The sequence below is a fragment of the Leucoraja erinacea genome, chromosome 9, assembly GCF_028641065.1.
Source record: "Leucoraja erinacea ecotype New England chromosome 9, Leri_hhj_1, whole genome shotgun sequence".
In the NCBI taxonomy this organism is placed as follows: Eukaryota; Metazoa; Chordata; class Chondrichthyes; order Rajiformes; family Rajidae; genus Leucoraja; species Leucoraja erinaceus.
The window spans coordinates 19,439,186-19,458,307 of record NC_073385.1 but is presented as its reverse complement, the minus strand read 5'-3'; the positions used below and the strand labels follow the sequence as shown (position 1 = coordinate 19,458,307).

The following is a 19,122-nucleotide window of genomic DNA, read 5'->3' as shown; positions in this document are numbered from 1 at the left end:
TGGCATTGAGTATAAGATTCAGGAAGTCTTGATGGAGCTTTATAGGATTCTGATGCCCCATTGGCATATATTTATATCCCATTTGCAGTATTGAGTGTTGTTGAGAGGAATGTGGAGGCATGGGAGACGGTGCACAGGAGGTCTACCAGAATGATGCCTGGATAAGTGTGTATTAGGGATAAGGAGAGTAGACACAAAACGCTGGAGTAACTCAGCGGGTCAGGCAGCATCTGTGGAGAGAAGGAATGGGTGATGTTTCGGGTCGAGACCCTTCTTCAGACTCCAAACGTCTTTCGGCCCTAAACGTCACCCATTCCTTGTACCTTGAACCTTCCGAAGAGTCCACCAGGGACTATACTGGAAGTTGGACAATTTTATACTGGACAATTTTTACATTTACTAAGCCGAATAACCTACAAACCTGTATGTCTTTGGAGTGTGGGAGGAAACCAAAGATCTCAGAGAAAACCCACGCAGGTCACGGGGAGAACGTACAAACTCCGTACAGACAGCGGGATCGAACCTGGCTCTCCGGCACTGCATTTTGCTGTAAGGCAGCAACTCTACTGCTGCGCCACCGTGACTGCCCAGAGATGCTGCCTGACCCGCTGAGCTACTCCAACATTTTGTGTCTGCCTTCGATTTAACCCAGCGTCTGCAGTTCTTTCCTACTGGTATAAGGAAGCGTTGGCCAAACTTGAATTATTTTGTCTGGAATTCTGGAGGTTGAGGGGGAGGGGGGGGGGGGGGGGGGGGGGGGGGGGGGGGGAAGAGAAGTATATAAATGATGGGAGGCATAGATAGGGAGAAAATGTCAAAGGCTGGAAGGCATAGATTTACGGTGAGAGGAGAAAGATTCTGACTGTCTACCCTGTCTATGCTTCTCATAATACATCTACCAGGTCTCCCCTCTGTAGATATCACAATCCTAGCTTGTCCCACCTTAGGAAATACAGTCTAATCCAGGCAGCATACTGATGCACCTTCTCCACTGCTCTTTCATCCTTGCTGTAACGGGGGGACCAGAACTGCACAAAATGCTCAAAATGCAGCATAAAACAAAGTCCTATAAGGTGCAAGGTGACCTGCTGACTTTTATCCTCAATGCCCCAAGCGATGAACACACGTACACCATACATCAATAAACTAAACTAAACCAGTTCACCTCTTATTCCCCTTTCCCTTTGGGCAGAAGGTACAAAAGTTTCAAAATACGTGCCACCAGATTCAGGAACAGCTTCTTCCCCACTGTTATCACACTACTGAATGCACCTCTCATAAGCTGGTGTGTAGTAGTGATCTCCCAACCTACCTCATGCAGACCTGGCACTTTTCCTAACCTGCACTTTCCCTGTTGGTGTAATGCTGCAACGCTGTAACACTGCTTTTATTTTAGTTTAAAGATACAGCGGGGAAACAGGCCTTTCAGCCCACCGAGACTGCGCCGACCAGCGATCCCCGCACATGAACACTATTCAACACACACTAAGAACAATTTACGTTTGTACCCAGCCAATTAACCTATAAACATGTGCATCTTTGGAGTGTGGGAGGAAACCGAAGATCTCTTGATTAGTACGGGTGTCAGGGGTTCTGGGGAGAAGGCAGGAGAATGGGGTTTGGAGGGAGAGATAGATCAGCCATGATTGAATGGCGGAATGGACTTGATGGGTCGAATGGCCTAATTCTGCTCCTATCATTTATGATCCCGGAGAAAACCCACGTGGTCACGAAGAGAACGTACAAACTCCATACAGACAGCACCCGTAGTCGGGATGGAACCCGGGTCTCTGGCGCTGTCAGTGCTGTAAGGCAGCAACTTTACCGCTGCACAACAAAGCCTATAAACCACTTTGCACTCTGGTCTTGTTGTTATGTGCTGCACTGTTAAATGATTTATGATCTTTTTCTTTCCCCCCCCCCCCCCCCCCCCCTCGCTCCTCATTCTAACATCTCTTCCTTTTCCCACAGACCCATGTTTGTACATCCCACGGTTTGCCCACATGCTGGAGTTTGGCAATAAGAATCACGAGGTGTCCATGACGGCTCTCCGGCTGCTACAGAGGATGAAGAGAGACTGGATGCACACAGGCCGGCGGCCGTCGGGGCTCTGTGGAGCAGGTACCTGTCCTTGTCCATCGCCCCCCACCCCCACCAACACCTCAACCCCGCTCCCTCACCCTCTCCCCGCTCATTTTGCACAGGCCTCCATTTACCTCCACTCTACAGTGTACCCTGACCTTCGCCCCCTCTGTTACCACACTTACATCAGCTCCTATCTCCTGCAATATGGGCGGCACAGTAGTACAGCGGGTAGAGCTGCTGCCTCACAGTGCTGGAGACCCGGGTTTGATCCCGACCTCGGCTGCTGTCTGTGTGTGGTGTTTGCACGTTCTCCCTGTGGCCACGTGGGTTTCCTCCGGGTGCTCCGGTTTCCTCCCACATCACAAAGACGTGCAGGTTTGTAGGTTCACAAAAATGCTGGAGAAACTCAGCGGGTGCAGCAGCATCTATGGAGCGAAGGAAATAGGTGACGTTTTGGGCCGAAACCCTTCTTCAGACTAATCCAGGCAGAATATTGATGCACCTTCTCCACTGCTCTTTCATCCTTGCTGTAACGGGGGGACCAGAACTGCACAAAATGCTCAAAATGCAGCCTTAACCAAAGTCCTATAAGGTGCAAGGTGACCTGCTGACTTTAATCCTCAATGCCCCGAGCGATGAATTGTAGGTTAATTGGCTCTGTAAATTGTCTCTAGGGCAACACAGTGGCGCAGTGGTAAAGTTGGTGCCTTAAGCTCCTGTCCCTCTGTACGAGGTAATTCAAGAGGTCTCCAGAGTTTAAAAAAAAATCAAACTCGTGGTAAGTACGTATCGGGTACGTTGGAGCTCGGGACGTCTCTTAGCGGCTCGTAATGTTAATGGCAGGTTCACGAGAGCCCGAGTACCTACGAACGGCCATTACCTTAATTCTCCGATTTTGAATCGGGGAAACTCGGGAGAACTCTTGCATTACCTCATACAGTGGGACAGGGGCTTTACAGCAACAGGGACCCAGATGCAATCCGGACTACAGGCGCCGTCTACACAGAGTATGTACGTTCTCCCTGTGACCTTGAGGGTTTTCTCCGGGTGCTCCGGATTCCTCCCACATCACAAAGACGTGCGGGTTTGTAGGTTAATCGGCCCTCTGTAAATTGTCCCTAATGTGTAGGTTGAAAAACTGGGAAAACTGGGATGGGTCGGCGCGGACACGGTGGGCCGAAGGATATGTTTTCACATTGTATCTCTAAACTAAAACCTAAATTACCCCCAGTGTGGAGGGAGTGGATGAGAAAGTGGGATAGCATAGAACTAGTGCGAGTTCAGAGTTGAGGGATTTTTGAAAGATTGCAAGAACAATTCATTCAGTATCTCTGCATCCACTTCTTCCGAAGATGTTGGCCATTATTAATAAGGGTTGGATTAGTGTTCTAAACCGATAGTCCCATTAATTTACCGTACGCATTTTCCTCTGATGACATTCATTTTTGCTCGCTGGTTTTCTTGTATAATCGGGCTGATTTTTGTATCTTCGACTATGCATACAGAATGTTTGTTCAAAGGCTTTCAATGTCCTTATTAAGTCCCTGTCTCTTCCTCTCAGCAATCAGCATTTACTTCCACTGCTGTTATGTTGTACCCTTGAACAATCTCATTCTGTCAGTCTCAATATTTCTTGCTAGGCTTCCCTGATAATGTTTTCTCTCCCCATTATCTTATTTTTGTTATTCTGTATTTGTTCTAATCATTTTTCAATCTTCTGGCCAGCTGCTAATCCTGGCAATATTATATGCATTTTCTTTCAATTTAATACCTTTTTTCAGCTTGCCCAGGCTGGATAATCTTTATTTCTCAGTGGAGAAGATTTCCTGCTGAGCAAGGTAAAATATCTTCTTATCTGCCACTACTTATCCGCTGTCTTATCTTTTAATATATTTTCCCTGTTCTTTTTCACCAACACTGCCTTCACACCTTTATAATTTTAGTCACTCTGTTCAAACCCAAGTTTCTCGTTCTCAAACTAAATGTGAAATCATTTCCTGCTCTAATCATTTCCTGCGGGTTTGTGAACCATGAGATCATTCATTACTCCTGTCTCAGAACAGATGACCAGTTCAAAAATACCTTGTCCCTTTGATGCCTCTACGGCATCTTGTTTGAAGAAACTGTCCCAAATACTCCCATCAACTCAATCTCAAGGCTGCCTTTGCCAATTTGATTTGCTCAATCTATACCAAAGTTAAAATTGCCCCCTCTAATCACCACGCCTGATGGTTGCAGGGAAGTAGCTGTTCCTGAACCTGGCGGTGTGGGACTTCAGGCTTCTCTACCTTCTTCTCCCCGCTCCCGTCTGGCAAAAGGTACAGAAGCTTGAAAGCGCGCACCACCAGACTCAGGAACAGCTTCTTCCCCTCTGTTATCAGGCTTCTGAACGGTCCTTCCATAAACTAGGGTACTGTCCGATTCACCTCTACCCCATTGTGGCCATTGGATTTTGTCTGTGGAACTGATGCGCTACAATGCTGAGAACTATATTCTGCACTCCGTATCTTCCCCTTTGCTCTACCTGTTGTACTGGAGTTTGACTTGATTATGTCCAGCATTATCTGAGCTGTTGGAAAGCGTGCAACAACCAAACTTTTCACTGTACCTCGGTACACATGACGAACCTAAACTTAAACGAATGGTAGCAGTGAGAAGGGGGCATGGCCCAGATGGCAGGGAGTCTTGAGGATAGATGCCACCTTGATGAGGCAGCACCTGATGCAGATAGTAGAGATGGTGGGGACAATAGACAATCGTCTATTGTAGCAGGAGTAGGCCATTCGGCCCTTCAAGCCAGCACCGCCGTTCAATGTGATCATGGCTGATCACCCCCAATCAGAACCCCGTTCCTGCCTTCTCCCCATATCCCCTGACGCCGCTATCTTTAAGAGCCCTATCTAGCTCACTCTTGAAAGTATCCAGAGAACCGGCTTCCACCACCCTCTGAGGCAGAGAATTCCACAGACTCACAACTCTCTGTGAGAAAAAGTGTTTCCTCGTCTCCATTCTAAATAACTTACCCCTTATTCTTAAGCAGTGCCCCCTGGTTCTGTACTCCCCCAATATCGGGAACATGTTTCCTGCATCTAGCATGTTCAAACCCTTAATAATCTTATATGTTTCAATAAGATACCCTCTCATCCTTCTAAATTCCAGAGTATACAAGTCCAGCCGCTCCATTCTCTCAGCATATGACAATCCCGCCATCCTTGTAAACCTACGCTGCATTCCCTCAATAGCATGAGTGTCCTTCCTCAAATTAGGGGACCAAAACTGCACACAATACTCCAGGTGTGGTCTCACTAGGGTCTTGTACAACTGCAGAAGGGCCTCTTTGCTCCTATACTCAACTCCTCTTGTAATGAAGGCCACCATGCCATTCGCTTTCTTCACTGCCTGCTGTACCTGCATGCTTATAGCAGTGCTATAGGAGGGCTGTGCCCGTCCGCGATGGACTGGGCTCAGCCCACCACTCTCTGAAATGTTAGGAACTGCATAATATTGTTTTAAACCATGGCTCTGTACTGCTTATGAGATCTTTCCCACTGACATCACTTTGTGCTGTCCATTCATCTACCTTAATCAGAACCATGTACTTTGAAGTTTTCTGCATCTCGGGATCTAGAGCAGGCTGTGGTTTACGCAGGGTGAACGATGCCTGGAGAGGATTGTTTTAATTATGAAGAGGATTTGATTGGGTAAGTGTGAAGAGGATGTTTCCTCTTGTCCACTAAAGCTAATGCAAGAGCCATAAATAAAAAATAATTACTCACACATCCCTCAGGGAACCCAGAAAAAAGACTTCACCCAGAGAGTGCTAAGAATATAGACCTCATTACTATAAAGAGCAATTGAGAGAACATTTTTTCAAATTAAGCTACAGGAAGTAGTTGAGGAATGCACAATAGAAGCTTTTAAAAGACATTTATGCAGATGCAGGGATGGGAAAAATGTACAGGCCAAATGCAGGAAAATGGGAGCAGCCCAGATGAGGCATCTTGGTCGGCGTGCGAACGTTGGTCCGTAGCTCTCTTATGACTAGGCTGGCAGGGTGGCACAGCGGTAGAGTTGCTGCCTCACAGCGCCAGAGATCCAGGTTCGATCCTGACTTCGGGTGCTGTCTGGACGGAGTTTGTACGTTCTCCCTGTGACCGCGGGGGTTTTGTCCGGATGCTCCGGTTTTTCCCACATTCCAAAGACGTACAGGTTAGTAGGTTACACAAAAAAGCTGGAGAAACTCCAAGCGGGTGCAGCAGCATCTATGGAGCGAAGGAGATAGGCAACGTTTCGGGCCGAAACCAAGGTTAGTAGGTTACCTGGTCTTACTTCTTGGCTTAGGTCATGGCTGAAATTGAAAATTGGATGCCTGTGCGTGCTTGTAACGTGGGGAGACTGGTGCACAGACAGTGCGCCACAGTGACAGACTGGGGGTGATCCATCGCTGGCCACGACCGTGGACTTTTCGGGCCAAGCCAGCCGTTGTTCCGCGCCTGTACCTCTAAAGTCTTGGTTGGATTGCTCTCAAAAACCATGGGTGTTATAGGCAAAGCAATGCTGACCTACAAGCTTCTGTGGCCTCACGGAGAAGAACAATGGCACCCTTCGAATGTTTGACAAAAGTGATGATGAGTATCTAGAGGCAGTGTCAAATGGTCTTACTTCTCCTCTGCTAAATCACCCTTCTAGTTGTACAGAAGGTGCTGGTGGAGACAGGAACTGCACAGACAGCCACGCCACATCTGTCCTCGACAGGAGATTCAAGGGTGACCCAGGATCCAGTGGCTGTAATAGAGAGGTGGATGTAGCCTGGTAAGTGGTAGGTGCAAAGATGGGTCTCGACCCAAAACCTCACCTCCTTTTCTGTCGCAGCCTTTGTGTCATTCGCCTTCCAGTTCCTTGCCACAAGTGGTAGGTGGACAAAATTGCTGGTGAGCGGGGTGTGGCAGCTCCACTAAGGAAAGAAATGAAGAGGAGGAGCCAGACGGCTGAGGGAGAGCTGAGAAGGGGAGGATACAGCAAGGGCTACTGGAAATTGGAGGTCAATGTTCAGGCCACTGGGATGCAGAATGCCCAATGAGGTGCTGCTCCTCCAGTTTCCGGTGGTGCTCACTCTGGCCATGGAGGAGGCCCAGGACAGAAAGGTCGGATTCGGAATGGGAGGGGGAGTTGAAGTGCTGAGCCACCGGGAGATCAGGTTGGTTAATGCGGACCGAGCGGAGGTGTTCGGCAAAACGATCGCCAAACCTACGCTTGGTCTCACTGATATAGATCAGCTGACATCTAGAGCAGCGGATGCAGTAGATGAGGTTGGAGGAGGTGCAGGTAAACCTCTGTCGCACCTGGAACGACTGCTTGGGTCATTGAATGGAGTCGAGGGGGGAGGTAAAGCGACACGTGTAGCATCTCTTGCGAATGCAGGGGAAAGTGTCAGGTGAGAGGGTGGTACGGGTGGGAAGGGAAGAATTGACCAGGGAGTTACGGAGGGAGAGGTCTTTGCGGAAAGCAGACGGGGGGAGATGGGAAGATGTGGCGAGTGGTGGGGTCACGTTGGTAGGTGGAGATAGGTTTGCAGGATATCGCTTGGAATCGAGGGTGTACAATATATGTAAGGAGAGGTTGGACTAACTTGTCAAAGTACAACCTGATAAAAGTATATAAAATCATGAGAAGGGTAGACAGGAGAGAGATAGTCATGTTCTAACACAGCCATAGTCAGAGTGATGACCTAACAGGTCTACGGTGAGAGGGGGAGAGTATAAATAGGTTTGGCAAGGCAGGGTGTTTACACAGAGAGTGCTGGGTGTTTGGAACACGCTGCCAGGGCAAGTGGTCAAAACAGATGCTATGCCAAACTCTAAGAGGTATTTAGACAGCCACATGAACAATGGAGAGGCAGACACCATGTGCAGGTAGATAGAGTCATAAAGCCCGACAGCATAGAAACAGACCCTTCAGCCCCATCTACACTGGTGCCACCTGTCTGCAATTGACCCATTTCCCTCAAAACCTTTCATAAGCATCTACCTGTACAAGTGTCTCTTGAATATTGTTAGAGCTCCTACCTCAACTACCTCCTCTGGCCACTTGTTCCATACACCTATCACTTTAGAAGGATGGGAGGGGATCGTATTGAAACATATAAGATTATTAAGGGTTTAGACACGCTAGAGGCAGGAAACATGTTCCCGATGTTGGGGGAGTCCAGAACCAGGAGCCACCACAGTTTAAGACTAAGGGGTAAGCCATTTAGAACGGAGACGAGGAAACACTTTTTCACACTGAAAGTTGTGAGTCTGTGGAATTCTCTGCCTCTGGTGGAGGCCGGTTCTCTGGATAATTTCAAGAGAGAGCTAGATAGGGCTCTTGAAGATAGCGGAGTCAGGAGATATGGGGAGAAGGCAGGAACGTGATTGTGGATGATCAGCCATGATTACATTGAATGGCGGTGCTGGCTCGAAGGGCTGAATGGCCTACTCCTGCATCTATTATCTATTGTCTATTGGTACCGATTTAGTGGGTCGGAGGTTCCAATGTTATACTTACAAAGGTGCTGTAATAGTGAAACACAGGCTGTAGTGGCGGGTATGTTTACACGCTTCACTTCCTGGAGTCGATCACAATCGCCTTCATCTTGCTGACGTTGAGGGAGATGTTTAAGAAAGAACTGCAGATGCTGGAAAAATCGAAGGTAGACAAAAATGCTGGAGAAACTCAGCGGGTGAAGCAGCATCTATGGAGAGAAGCAATAGGTAACGTTTCGGGTCGAGAACCTTCTTCTACAATGGTGAGACCAAGCGCAGGCTCGGCGATCACTTCGCCCAACACCTCCGCACAGTTCGCACTAACCAACGTGACCTCCCGGTGGCTCAGCACTTCCCAATCCGACCTTTCTGTCCTGGGCCTCCTCCATTGCTAGAGTGAGTCTTACCGGAAATTGGAGGAGCAGCACCTCATATTTCACTTGAGCAGTTTACACCCCAGCGGTATGAACATTGACCTCCAATTTCAGGTAGACAAGCCCACTGTCTCCGCCTCTTCCTTTCTTTCCCCCGACATCAGTCCGACCCGAAACATCATCTATTCCTTCTCTCGATAGATGCTACCTCACCCGCATTTTTTGTCTGTCTTTGAGGGAGTGGTTGGTGTCTTGTCCCCAGGTTTGGAGATTCTCAATCTGCTTCCAGTACCCCATCTTGTCATTATTTGATACCCGGCCCGCTGCGGTGGTGTGTCGTCTGGGAATTTGTCAATTGAGTTAGATTTGTATTTGGCTGCACAGTCATGGGTCTATAAGCTGTTATGCACTGAAAGGCCAAAAAAAGAACAAATCTCTTTCAGTAGCTCCATTCCTGACCTCTGGATGCCTGCAAGTGCTTTAGAGTTAATGATGTATATCTGAATTACAAGCACTGTTATACAGCAGCCAATTGACTTGTACCATGCTCTGATAAAGATCCGTGTGGGGAATGACCACGTCATCCATTGATATTAACGGAGGGATGGATATTGGCGAACATACCTGTATTTTTCTTTGAGAAAGAACTGCAGATGCTGGAGAAATCGAAGGTGGACAAAAATGCTGGAGAAACTCAGAGGGTGAGGCCGCATCTATGGAGCGAAGGAAATAGGCGACGTTTCGGGACGAAACGTCGCCTATTTCCTTCGCTCCATAGATGCGGCCTCACCCGTTGAGCTTCTCCAGCATTTTCGTCTACCTTGTAATTTTCTTTGAGATGGAGCTTGGGCATCTTTCACATTGACCCTGGAGGAGAAGATGAGGGCAATTCTCGACACTTTATCCAAAAGATAGATCCATCGACAGTGCCGCATTAGGAAAGTCACACAGCACGGAAACAAAGCCTTCGGCCCAACTCGTCCATGCTGGCCCAGCCATCCCATCTAAGCTAGTCCCATTTGAAACATAGAAACATAGAAAATAGGTGCAGGAGGAGGCCATTCGGTCGTTCGACTCAGCACCGCCATTCATTGTGATCATGGCTGATCGTCCCCTATCAATAACCCGTGCCTGCCTTCTCCCCATATCCCTCCCCATATCCCTTGACACCACTAGCCCCTAGAGCTCTATCTAACTCTCTCTTAAATCCATCCAGTGATTTGGCCTCCACTGCCCTCTGGGGCAGGGAATTCCTGAATTTGCCTGAATCTGGCCCATATCCCTCTCAATCTTTCTTATTCATGTACTTGTCCAAAGGTAGACACAACGCTGCTGGAATAACACCGCGGGTCAGGCAGCATCTCTGGAGAAAAAGGATGGGTGACGTTTCGGTTTGGGACTGTTCGACATGCTGCCTGACCTGCTGAGTTACTCCAGAACTTTGTGTCCATCTTAGGTATAAACCAGCATCAGCAGTTCAAGTCAAGTTTATTTCAAGTCAAGTCAAGTCAAGTTTATTTGTCACATACACATACGAGATGTGCAGTGAAATGAAAGTGGCAATGCTCGCGGAACAACAAAACAACCAAACAAATTATAAACACAACCATAACACACATATTATTTTACATGATAAATAATAGAAGGAAAAACGTTCTGTAGAGTTAGTCCCTGGTGAGAAAGGCGTTTACAGTCCGAATTGCCTCTGGGAAGAAACTCCTTCTGAACCTCTCCGTTCTCACTGCATGGCAACGGAGGCGTTTGGCTGAACGTAGCGGCGGGAACAGTCCGTTGCAGGGGTGGAAGAGGTCTCTCATGATTTTGTTTGCTCTGGATGCACCTCCTGTTGTATAGTTCCTGCAGGGGGGTGAGTGAAGTTCCCATAGTGCGTTCGGCCGAACGCACTACTCTCTGCAGAGCCTTCTTGTCCTTGGCAGAGCAATTCCCGAACCAGATGGTAATGTTCCCGGACAAGATGCTTTCCACCGCCGCTGCGTAGAAGCACTGTAGGATCCTCGGAGACACTCTGAATTTCCTCAATTGCCTGAGGTAGTAAAGGCGCTGCCTTGCCTTACTCACCAGTGCTGAGGCGTGTGATGACCATGTCATATCCTCAGAGATGTGGACTCCCAGATATTTAAAACAGTTCACCCTATCCACAGGATCCCCATTTATACTCAATGGAGTGTACGTCCTCGGATGATGTGCCCTCCTAAAGTCCATGATCAGCTCCTTCGTTTTTTTGATGTTCAAGAGGAGGCTGTTGTCCTGGCACCAGAGTGCTAGATCAGCCACCTCCTCCCGGTAGGCCTTCTCGTCGTTGTCTGAGATCAGGCCCACCACCACAGTGTCATCAGCAAACTTAATTATTGAATTGGAGCTGAACCTAGCCACACAGTCATGTGTGTACAGGGAGTACAGTAGGGGGCTGAGGACGCAACCCTGGGGCGATCCTGTGCTCAGGGTGAGGGACTTCGATGTATTCCCTCCCATCTTGACTACCTGGGGCCTGGAGGTGAGAAAGTCCAGGACCCAGGCACACAGGGAGGTGTTGAGCCCCAATTCCAGTAGCTTCCCGGCCAGTCTGGTGGGGACTATCGTGTTGAAGGCTGAACTGTAGTCTATGAACAGCATCCTCACGTAGCCCCCCTTCTGGCTGTCCAGATGGGAGAGAGCGGTGTGCAAGACCTGGGAGACCGCAGCTAGATCCTTGTTTCTCTACATGTTCTCGTCCAAGTGTTTTTTCAATCTTGTTATCGTACCTGCCTCAGCTACCTCCTCTGGCAACTCGATCCATACAGCCATTAATTACCCTCTGAGTGAAGAAGTTGTCCCTCGTGTTGCTAATAATTCTTTCCTCCTCTCACCTTAAATCTATGTCCTCTGGTTCTTGATTTCCCCCTGTTTTTTCGCCCTGGGTAAATATGACAGTCCCGGGATGGCGGGACTGTCATATGCTGAGAGAATGGAGCAGCTGGGCAGAAACACTCTGGAGTTTAGAAGGATGAGAGGGAATCTCATTGAAACGTATAAGATTGTTAATGGCCTGCTCCTGCACCTTTAGTCTATTGTCTATTATTTTACCTTGGGCAAAGGCCTGTGTGTTCACCCTATCTATTACCGCTAGACTTGTGTGGTTTAAATACTTCTGGAGTCGGTCTTGAACCTGCAACCTTGGCTGCCCACTCAGCCGTGGCTGACACAACCCCCCCGTCTGTGAAGGAAGGAACTGCAGTTGTTGTTTTATACCAAAGATTGATTCAAAGTGCTGGAGTAACTCAGCATCTATCCGCCCCCAATCGCTGAGTGTCAGTGGCACAAGCAGTCAGGGAGGTTTGAGGTTGTGCGTGTATGTGAAGCTGATTATTTTTAGGTTATCTTTGTGGGTGCTGTGAGGAAGCTGCCTGCTTGGCTGCCTCTGCCTCTCAGTGATTATCTGCGATTTGCTTGGCATCAGCAGTTTGCCGGGCAGTGTATGTGTCGTATCAGATTCAGAATCACTTTAGTTTATTGTCATGGACACTGGGTCCAGTGAGATTGTGAGCTCGCATGAAGCTAAACAATAAACAGAGAGCATCAAGCACAGCCACTAACGCAAGAACAGCAGAAAGGCACAAAGATTGAATGAATGAATAAGTTTATTGGCCAAGTATTCACATACAAGGAATTTGCCTTGGTGCTCTGCCCGCATGTGACAACATGACGTACAGTGACAGTTGGGAATGACACATTAAACATGACTAATAAAACATTATTGATTAAACATGTGAATTAAATAAAATACCAGAACAAAAGGAGGCTACAGATTTTTGGTTATTGAGTAGAGCAACTACTCGTGGAAAAAAGCTGTTTTTATGTCTGGAGTCGCCTTCCAGAGGGAAGTGATTCAAAGAGTTTTGTGGCCAGGGTGAGAGGGGTCAGAGATGATCTTACCCGCTCGCTTCCTGGCCCTTGCAGTGTACAGTTCGACAATGGAGGGAAAGTTGCAGCCACAGATTGTTAGATTTTCCAGCGACTCTTTTTATCCGGACAAAATTATGAGAGCGTACTTGAAATTCCCCCCCGGAGGTCCCGTTGAATATGTGGCGCATAAGTGACGGGGAGAACGTGCAAACTCCGTACAGGCAGCACTACCGCTGCGCCACTGTGCCAGGCAGTGGGGAAGAAGCTGTTCTGAAGTCTGGATGTGTGATTTTCAAGCTCCTGTATCTTCCCCCAGAAGATAGGACAATTAATCAACAAACCCGCACGCCTTTTAAGATGTGGGAGGAAACCGGAGCACCCGGAGAAAACCCACGCAGGTCACATGGAGAACGTACAAACACCACAAAGACAGACCCGAGGTTGGGATGGAACGCGGGTCTGTGGTGCTGTGAGGCAGCGGCTCTACCAGCTGCGCCGCTGTGTGTTGCCCCAGAAGGAGCCAACTTGAATAACAGAGTCCTTACACCTGCTTGTTGTTGAGTTCTTGTGTTTGTATACGTGGCTGTTTTATCTGTGTCTGGGTTGTCTGTGTGTGACTGCAGCCTGCTTTACCCTCTGTCTTTGGGGAATGAGTTTGACTTTGTGTTTTCCCAGCTCTGCTGGTTGCTGCCAGGATGCACGACTTCAGGAGGACTGTGAAGGAGGTTATTCGCGTGGTCAAAGTCTGTGAATCAACGCTCAGGAAAAGGTGAATGGAAATTCTTCATACCTTTAGTTTAGTTTAGAGATACATCGTTGAAATCCGGCCCATTGAGTCCGCACCCACCAGCGATCCCTGCACGCTAACACTATCCTACACATACTAACGTCAATTATACATTTATACCGAGCCAATTAACTTACAAACTTGTACATCTTTGGAGTGTTGGAGGAAACAAGATTGTTAAGGGCTTGGTCACACTAGAGGCAGGAAACAAGTTCCCGATGTTGGGGGAATCCAGAACCAGGGGCCACAGTTTAAGAATAAGGAGTAAGACATTTAGAACGGAGACGAGGAAACACTTCTTCTCACAGACAGTTGTGAGTCTGTGGAATTCTCTGCCTCAGAGGGCGGTGGAGGCAGGTTCTCTGGATGCTTTCAAGAGAGAGCTAGATTGGGCTCTTAAAGATAGCGGAGTCAGGGGATATGGGGAGAAGTCAGGAACGGGGTACTGATTGGGGATGATCAGCCATGATCACATTGAATGGCCGTGCTGGCCCGAAGGGCCAAATGGTCTGCTCCTGCACATATTGTCTATTGTCTATTGAAACCGAAGATCTCGGAGAAAACCCACGCAGGGAGACCGTACAAACTACAGACAGCACCCGTAGTCAGGATCGAACCCGGGTCCCTGGCACTGTAAGGCAGCAACTTTACTGCTGCGCCACCGTGCAGCCCATCATCGTCAGAGCTCTTCAGCTTTCATTATCTTGTCTCTAGTCGCTGCTTATGCTTCCTGGGAGTGGTGTTTGGCAGGAACACAGACCAGGACAGCCCAAGAACAGGTCGTTCGGCCCACAATGTCTGTGCCGAACATGATGCCAAGTTAATCCCCTCTGCCTGCATAGGAACCCATAATTGCCCCACACATCTCCTTTTTCTTCCTCTGACCTTAAAGCTATGTCCTTAAAATCTGACATTTGTACCCTGGTTAAATATATTATGATTTTCTATCCCATCTATGCCTCTCACAATGTGATATACTTCCATCAGGTCTCCACACAACCTCCAGCGTTCCAGAGAAAACATTCCATGTTTGTCTAACATCTCTTTATTAGCTGATTCTAATCCTGCCAGCAGGCTGGTAAAATAAACAAGCTCTTGGCAGCAATTTCAATTCAATTTTGTTCAGATCGCTGTGATTTTGTGCACAAGTTGGTGCTGCTATCTATACACGTTTAATAAACATACATGTTATGCAGTTGAAAAACAAAATAACAACCTTAAACTTTATAGAGGTGCCGGTGGCGCAGGGGTAGAATTGCTGCCTTACAGCAAATGCAGCACCGGAGACCCGGGTTCCATCCCGACTACAGGTGCTGCCTGTACGGAGTTTGCATGTTCCCGCTCGCCGTGACCTTCGTAGGTTTTCTCTGAGATCTTTCACTCTTCCAAAGGCGTACAGGTTTGTAGCTTAATTGGCTCGATAAATGTAAAAATAAAATTGTCCAGTATAAAATTGTCCAACTTCCAGGATAGTCCCTGGTGGACTCTTCGGAAGGTACAAGGTACGCCAAACTATCACGTAATGTAGTATAAAACGCACTGGTTCTCACACAATGAACTACATTGCGCCAGGTGGTAGAGTTGCTGCCTCACAACGTCAGCGTCCCGGGTTCCATCATGACTACGAGTGCTATCCGTGAGGAGTTCGCACGTTCTCCCCCTGACCGCGTGGGGTTTCTCTGGCTGCTCCAGTTTTCCTCCCAAAGATTAATTGGCTTCTGTAAAATTGTCCCCAGTTCATAAATTCATGGTCATTTGATAGGAGCAGAATTAGGCCATTTGGCCCATCAAGTCTACTCCACCATTTAATCATGGCTGATCTTTCTCTCCCTCCCAACCCCATTCTCCTGCCTTCTCCCCATTACCCTTGACACGCATACTAATTAAGAATCTATCTATCTCTGCCTTAAAAATATCCATTGGCCTCCACCACCTTCTGCGGCAATGAATTCCACAGATTCACTACCCTTTGACGAAAGAAATTCCTCCTCATCTCCATCCTAAAGGAACGTCCTGAGGCTGTGACCTCTGGTTCTAGACTCTCCCACTAGTGAAAACTTCCTCTCCACATCCACTCTCTCCAGGCCTTTCACTATTTAGTCTTGAGGTCCCACCTCATCCTTCTAAACTCCAGTGCTGTCAAACGCTCCTCATATGTTAACCCACTCATTCCTGGAATCATTCTCGTAGTGTGTAGGATAGAACTAGTGTACGGGTGATTGCTGGTCAGCGTGGGCCACAAGGCCTGTTTCCGCGCTGCATGTCTAAAACTAAAACTAAAACACACACATGCCCAGTGCTGCATGCCAGCCCGAGCTATATCACCATCACTACATACACTCTTGTGTGCTCTCAATTTGTGTGCACATGTTTTGACTCATACAAGCTCTGCATGGATTTCACTGGTGGGACATTTGAGCCGACTACATCTGCTGCTTAGGCTATGTGGATCTGGCGTTTAGTTTAGAGATAGAGAAACAGCCCCTTTGGCCCACCGAATCCACGCCGACCAGCGTTCACCCCACACATACTATCTTGATTAATACGGGTAATGGGGAGAAGGCAGGAGAATGGGGTTGAGAGGAAAAAATAGATCAGCCATGATTGAATGGCAGAGTAGACCCATTGGGCCGAATGGCCTAATTCTGCTCCTGACTTACTTTAGTCCACTGTGGCTGTGTTAATGTCAGAGATATGACAGCAAGTCACCTCCCGCAGTGAATCATATCACAGATTCCCTTCGTAGCTGATGGAAGACCTGGCGCGGAGATTAGAGCCTTCAGGGCGTGACCTGAGCTCCTCTTCCATCCATGTGGGATGGCGAACGGGTTTCCACTGAATGTCTCACCCGTGGCCGGATGCCACAGTCTGAAGAGGTGTCAGTAGCCACAGCAGCAGCAGTCCTTTAACCCCATCTCTGAGCCTGTGATGTGCCTTTGATGTGCTTCCCCTCCCACAGTTTCAACATCACCCAGCGCTGGACACAGTACTGGGAATTGTGGCATCATACAGTGTGGAAACAGGCCCTTCCGCCCAACTTGCCCACACCGACCAACATGTCTCAGCTACACTAGTCTCACCTGCCTGTGTTTGACCGTTATCCCTCCAAACCAGTCTCATCCATGCACCTGTCTAACTGTTAAATCAGCAATAATCCCTGCCCCAACTACCTCCTCTGGCAGCTCGTTTCATACACCCACCCCCCTATGTGTGAACAAGTTACCCCTCTGATTCCTATTCAATCTTTTCCCCTTCACCTTAAACCTATGTCCTCTGGTCCCTGATTCCCATGTCTGGGCAAGAGACTGTGTGCGTTTACCCGATCTATTCCCTACATGTATAGGGCTCTGGTGAGACCACATCTGGAGTATTGTGTACAGTTTTGGTCTCCTAATTTGAGGAAGCACATCCTTGTGATTGAGGCAGTGCAGCGTAGGTTCACGAGATTGATCCCTGGGATGGCGGGACTGTCGTATGAGGAAAGATTGAAAAGACTAGGCTTGTATTCACTGGAGTTTAGAAGGATGAGGGGGTATCTTATAGAAACTTATAAAATTATAAAAGGACTGGACAAGCTAGATGCAGGAAAAATGTTCCCAATGTTGGGCGAGTCCAGAACCAGGGGTCACAATCTTAGAATAAAGGGGAAGCCATTTAAGACTGAGGAGAGAAAAAACGTTTTCACCCAGAGAGTTGTGAATTTGTGGAATTCCCTGCCACAGAGGGCAGTGGAGGCCAAGTCACTGGATGGATTTAAGAGAGAGCTCTAGGGGCTAGTGGGGAAAAGTCAGGCACGAGTTATTGATTGGGGACAATCAGCCATGATCACAATGAATGGTGGTGCTGGCTCAAAGGGCCTCCTTCTGCACCCATTTTCTATGTTTCTATGTTCAGCCACAGCTGCCATGCAGCCTCAGTCCAGAGAGCAGTGAGGTCACCTCCATATGGGGCCACACTGAGTGAGGGTGGCATATTTCAGTCTGTGTTCCTGCCAAACTTTCTTGTCAGTTTTATTTTTCCATTTAAACATTTGTTATATTAAAGTGTGTAACATTCTGGGAGTGTATGGGAAGAATGCACGGAGGTTTTTACCTAGAGTGGGGGAAGTTGAGAACTGGGGGACATGGGTTTAAGGTGAGGGGCAGGTACTATCAAACATTGGACAGGTACAGGGATAGGACAAAATAGAGGATAGGAGCCAAATGCAGGCAGTTGGGACTAGTGTAGATAGGGTATATTGGTCGGCATGGGCTAGATGGGCCGAAGAGCCCATTTCCACACTGTGTGAGGCTCTGAGGGGACTGGATGGGTGGAAGATTACAACCTTTATGTGGTCCGCCCTGTTTCGACTAATGCAATCAACTCGACATGCACAAATGGAAGATCAAATAGAACAAGTTGTCCAACAACTTTAGACTGTGCACGCCACACGAAAGAAGAAGAAGAAGAAGGGACTGGGGAAAAGTAGTGTGAACACTGTGGTTGAAATCACTCTGCTGGATGTTGCCACAACTAGAGGCAGTGAGCTAAAGGGAGAGGTTGAGTAGGCTGGGACTCTATTCCTTGGAGTGCAGGAGGATGAGGGGTGATCTTATAGATGTGTACAAGATCATGCGAGGAATAGACAATAGACAATAGATGCAGGGGTAGGCCATTCGGCCCTTTGAGCCAGCACCGCCATTCAATGTGATCATGGCTGATCATCCCCAATCAGTACCCCGTTCCTTCCTTCTCCCCATATCCCCTGACGCCGCTATTTTTAAGAGTCCTATCTAGCTCTCTCTTGAAAGCATCCAGAGAACCTGCCTCCACCGCCATCTGAGGCAGAGAATTCCACAGACTCACCACTCTCTGTGAGCAAAAGTGTTTCCACGTTTCCGTTCTAAATGGCTTACCCCTTATTCTTAAACTGTGGCCCCTGGTTCTGGACTCCCCCAACATTGGGAACATGTTTCCTGCCTCTAGTGTGTCCAAGCCCTTAACAATCTTATATGTTTCAATGAGATGCCCTCTCGTTCTTCTAAACTCCAGAGTGTACAAGCCCAGCTACTCCATTCTCTCAACATATGACAGTCCCGCCATCCCAGGAATTAACCTTGTAAACCTACGCTGCACTCCCTCATTAGCAAGAATGTCCTTCCTCAAATCGCAAGAAGAAGGTACATGGACGGATAGGACAGGTTTAGAGGGATATGGGCCAAATGCAACTTGGTGGGACTAGTGTAGCCGGGACATGTTGGCCGGTGTGGGCATGTTGGGCCGAAGGGCCTGTTTCCACACTGCATCATTCTGACTCCGTGTGAGTAACACAGCAGATGGAGTGATGGTTAGATCATTCGTGATCTCATTGAATGGTTAGACTTGTGACGCCTCCTCCTGTTCCTGCATATATTTCAATTGTTGTTTACGTGGGTTTATAATCAGTTGCCGGCTTCAACAACAAGAGCAT

The 19,122-nt window shown here is 48.1% G+C and overlaps 1 protein-coding gene across 1 annotated transcript in view; it reads left to right on the top strand.

Annotated features, from left to right (window-relative positions):
* The window catches only part of brf1b (BRF1 RNA polymerase III transcription initiation factor subunit b), a 315,095-nt gene that overhangs the window by 170,228 nt on the left and 125,745 nt on the right, over positions 1–19,122 (top strand). Inside the window, exons 6-7 of the mRNA XM_055640253.1 lie at positions 1,972–2,121; positions 13,562–13,655. Coding sequence (XP_055496228.1) covers positions 1,972–2,121; positions 13,562–13,655 — 244 coding nt within the window. The remainder of the gene's footprint in view (positions 1–1,971; positions 2,122–13,561; positions 13,656–19,122) is intronic.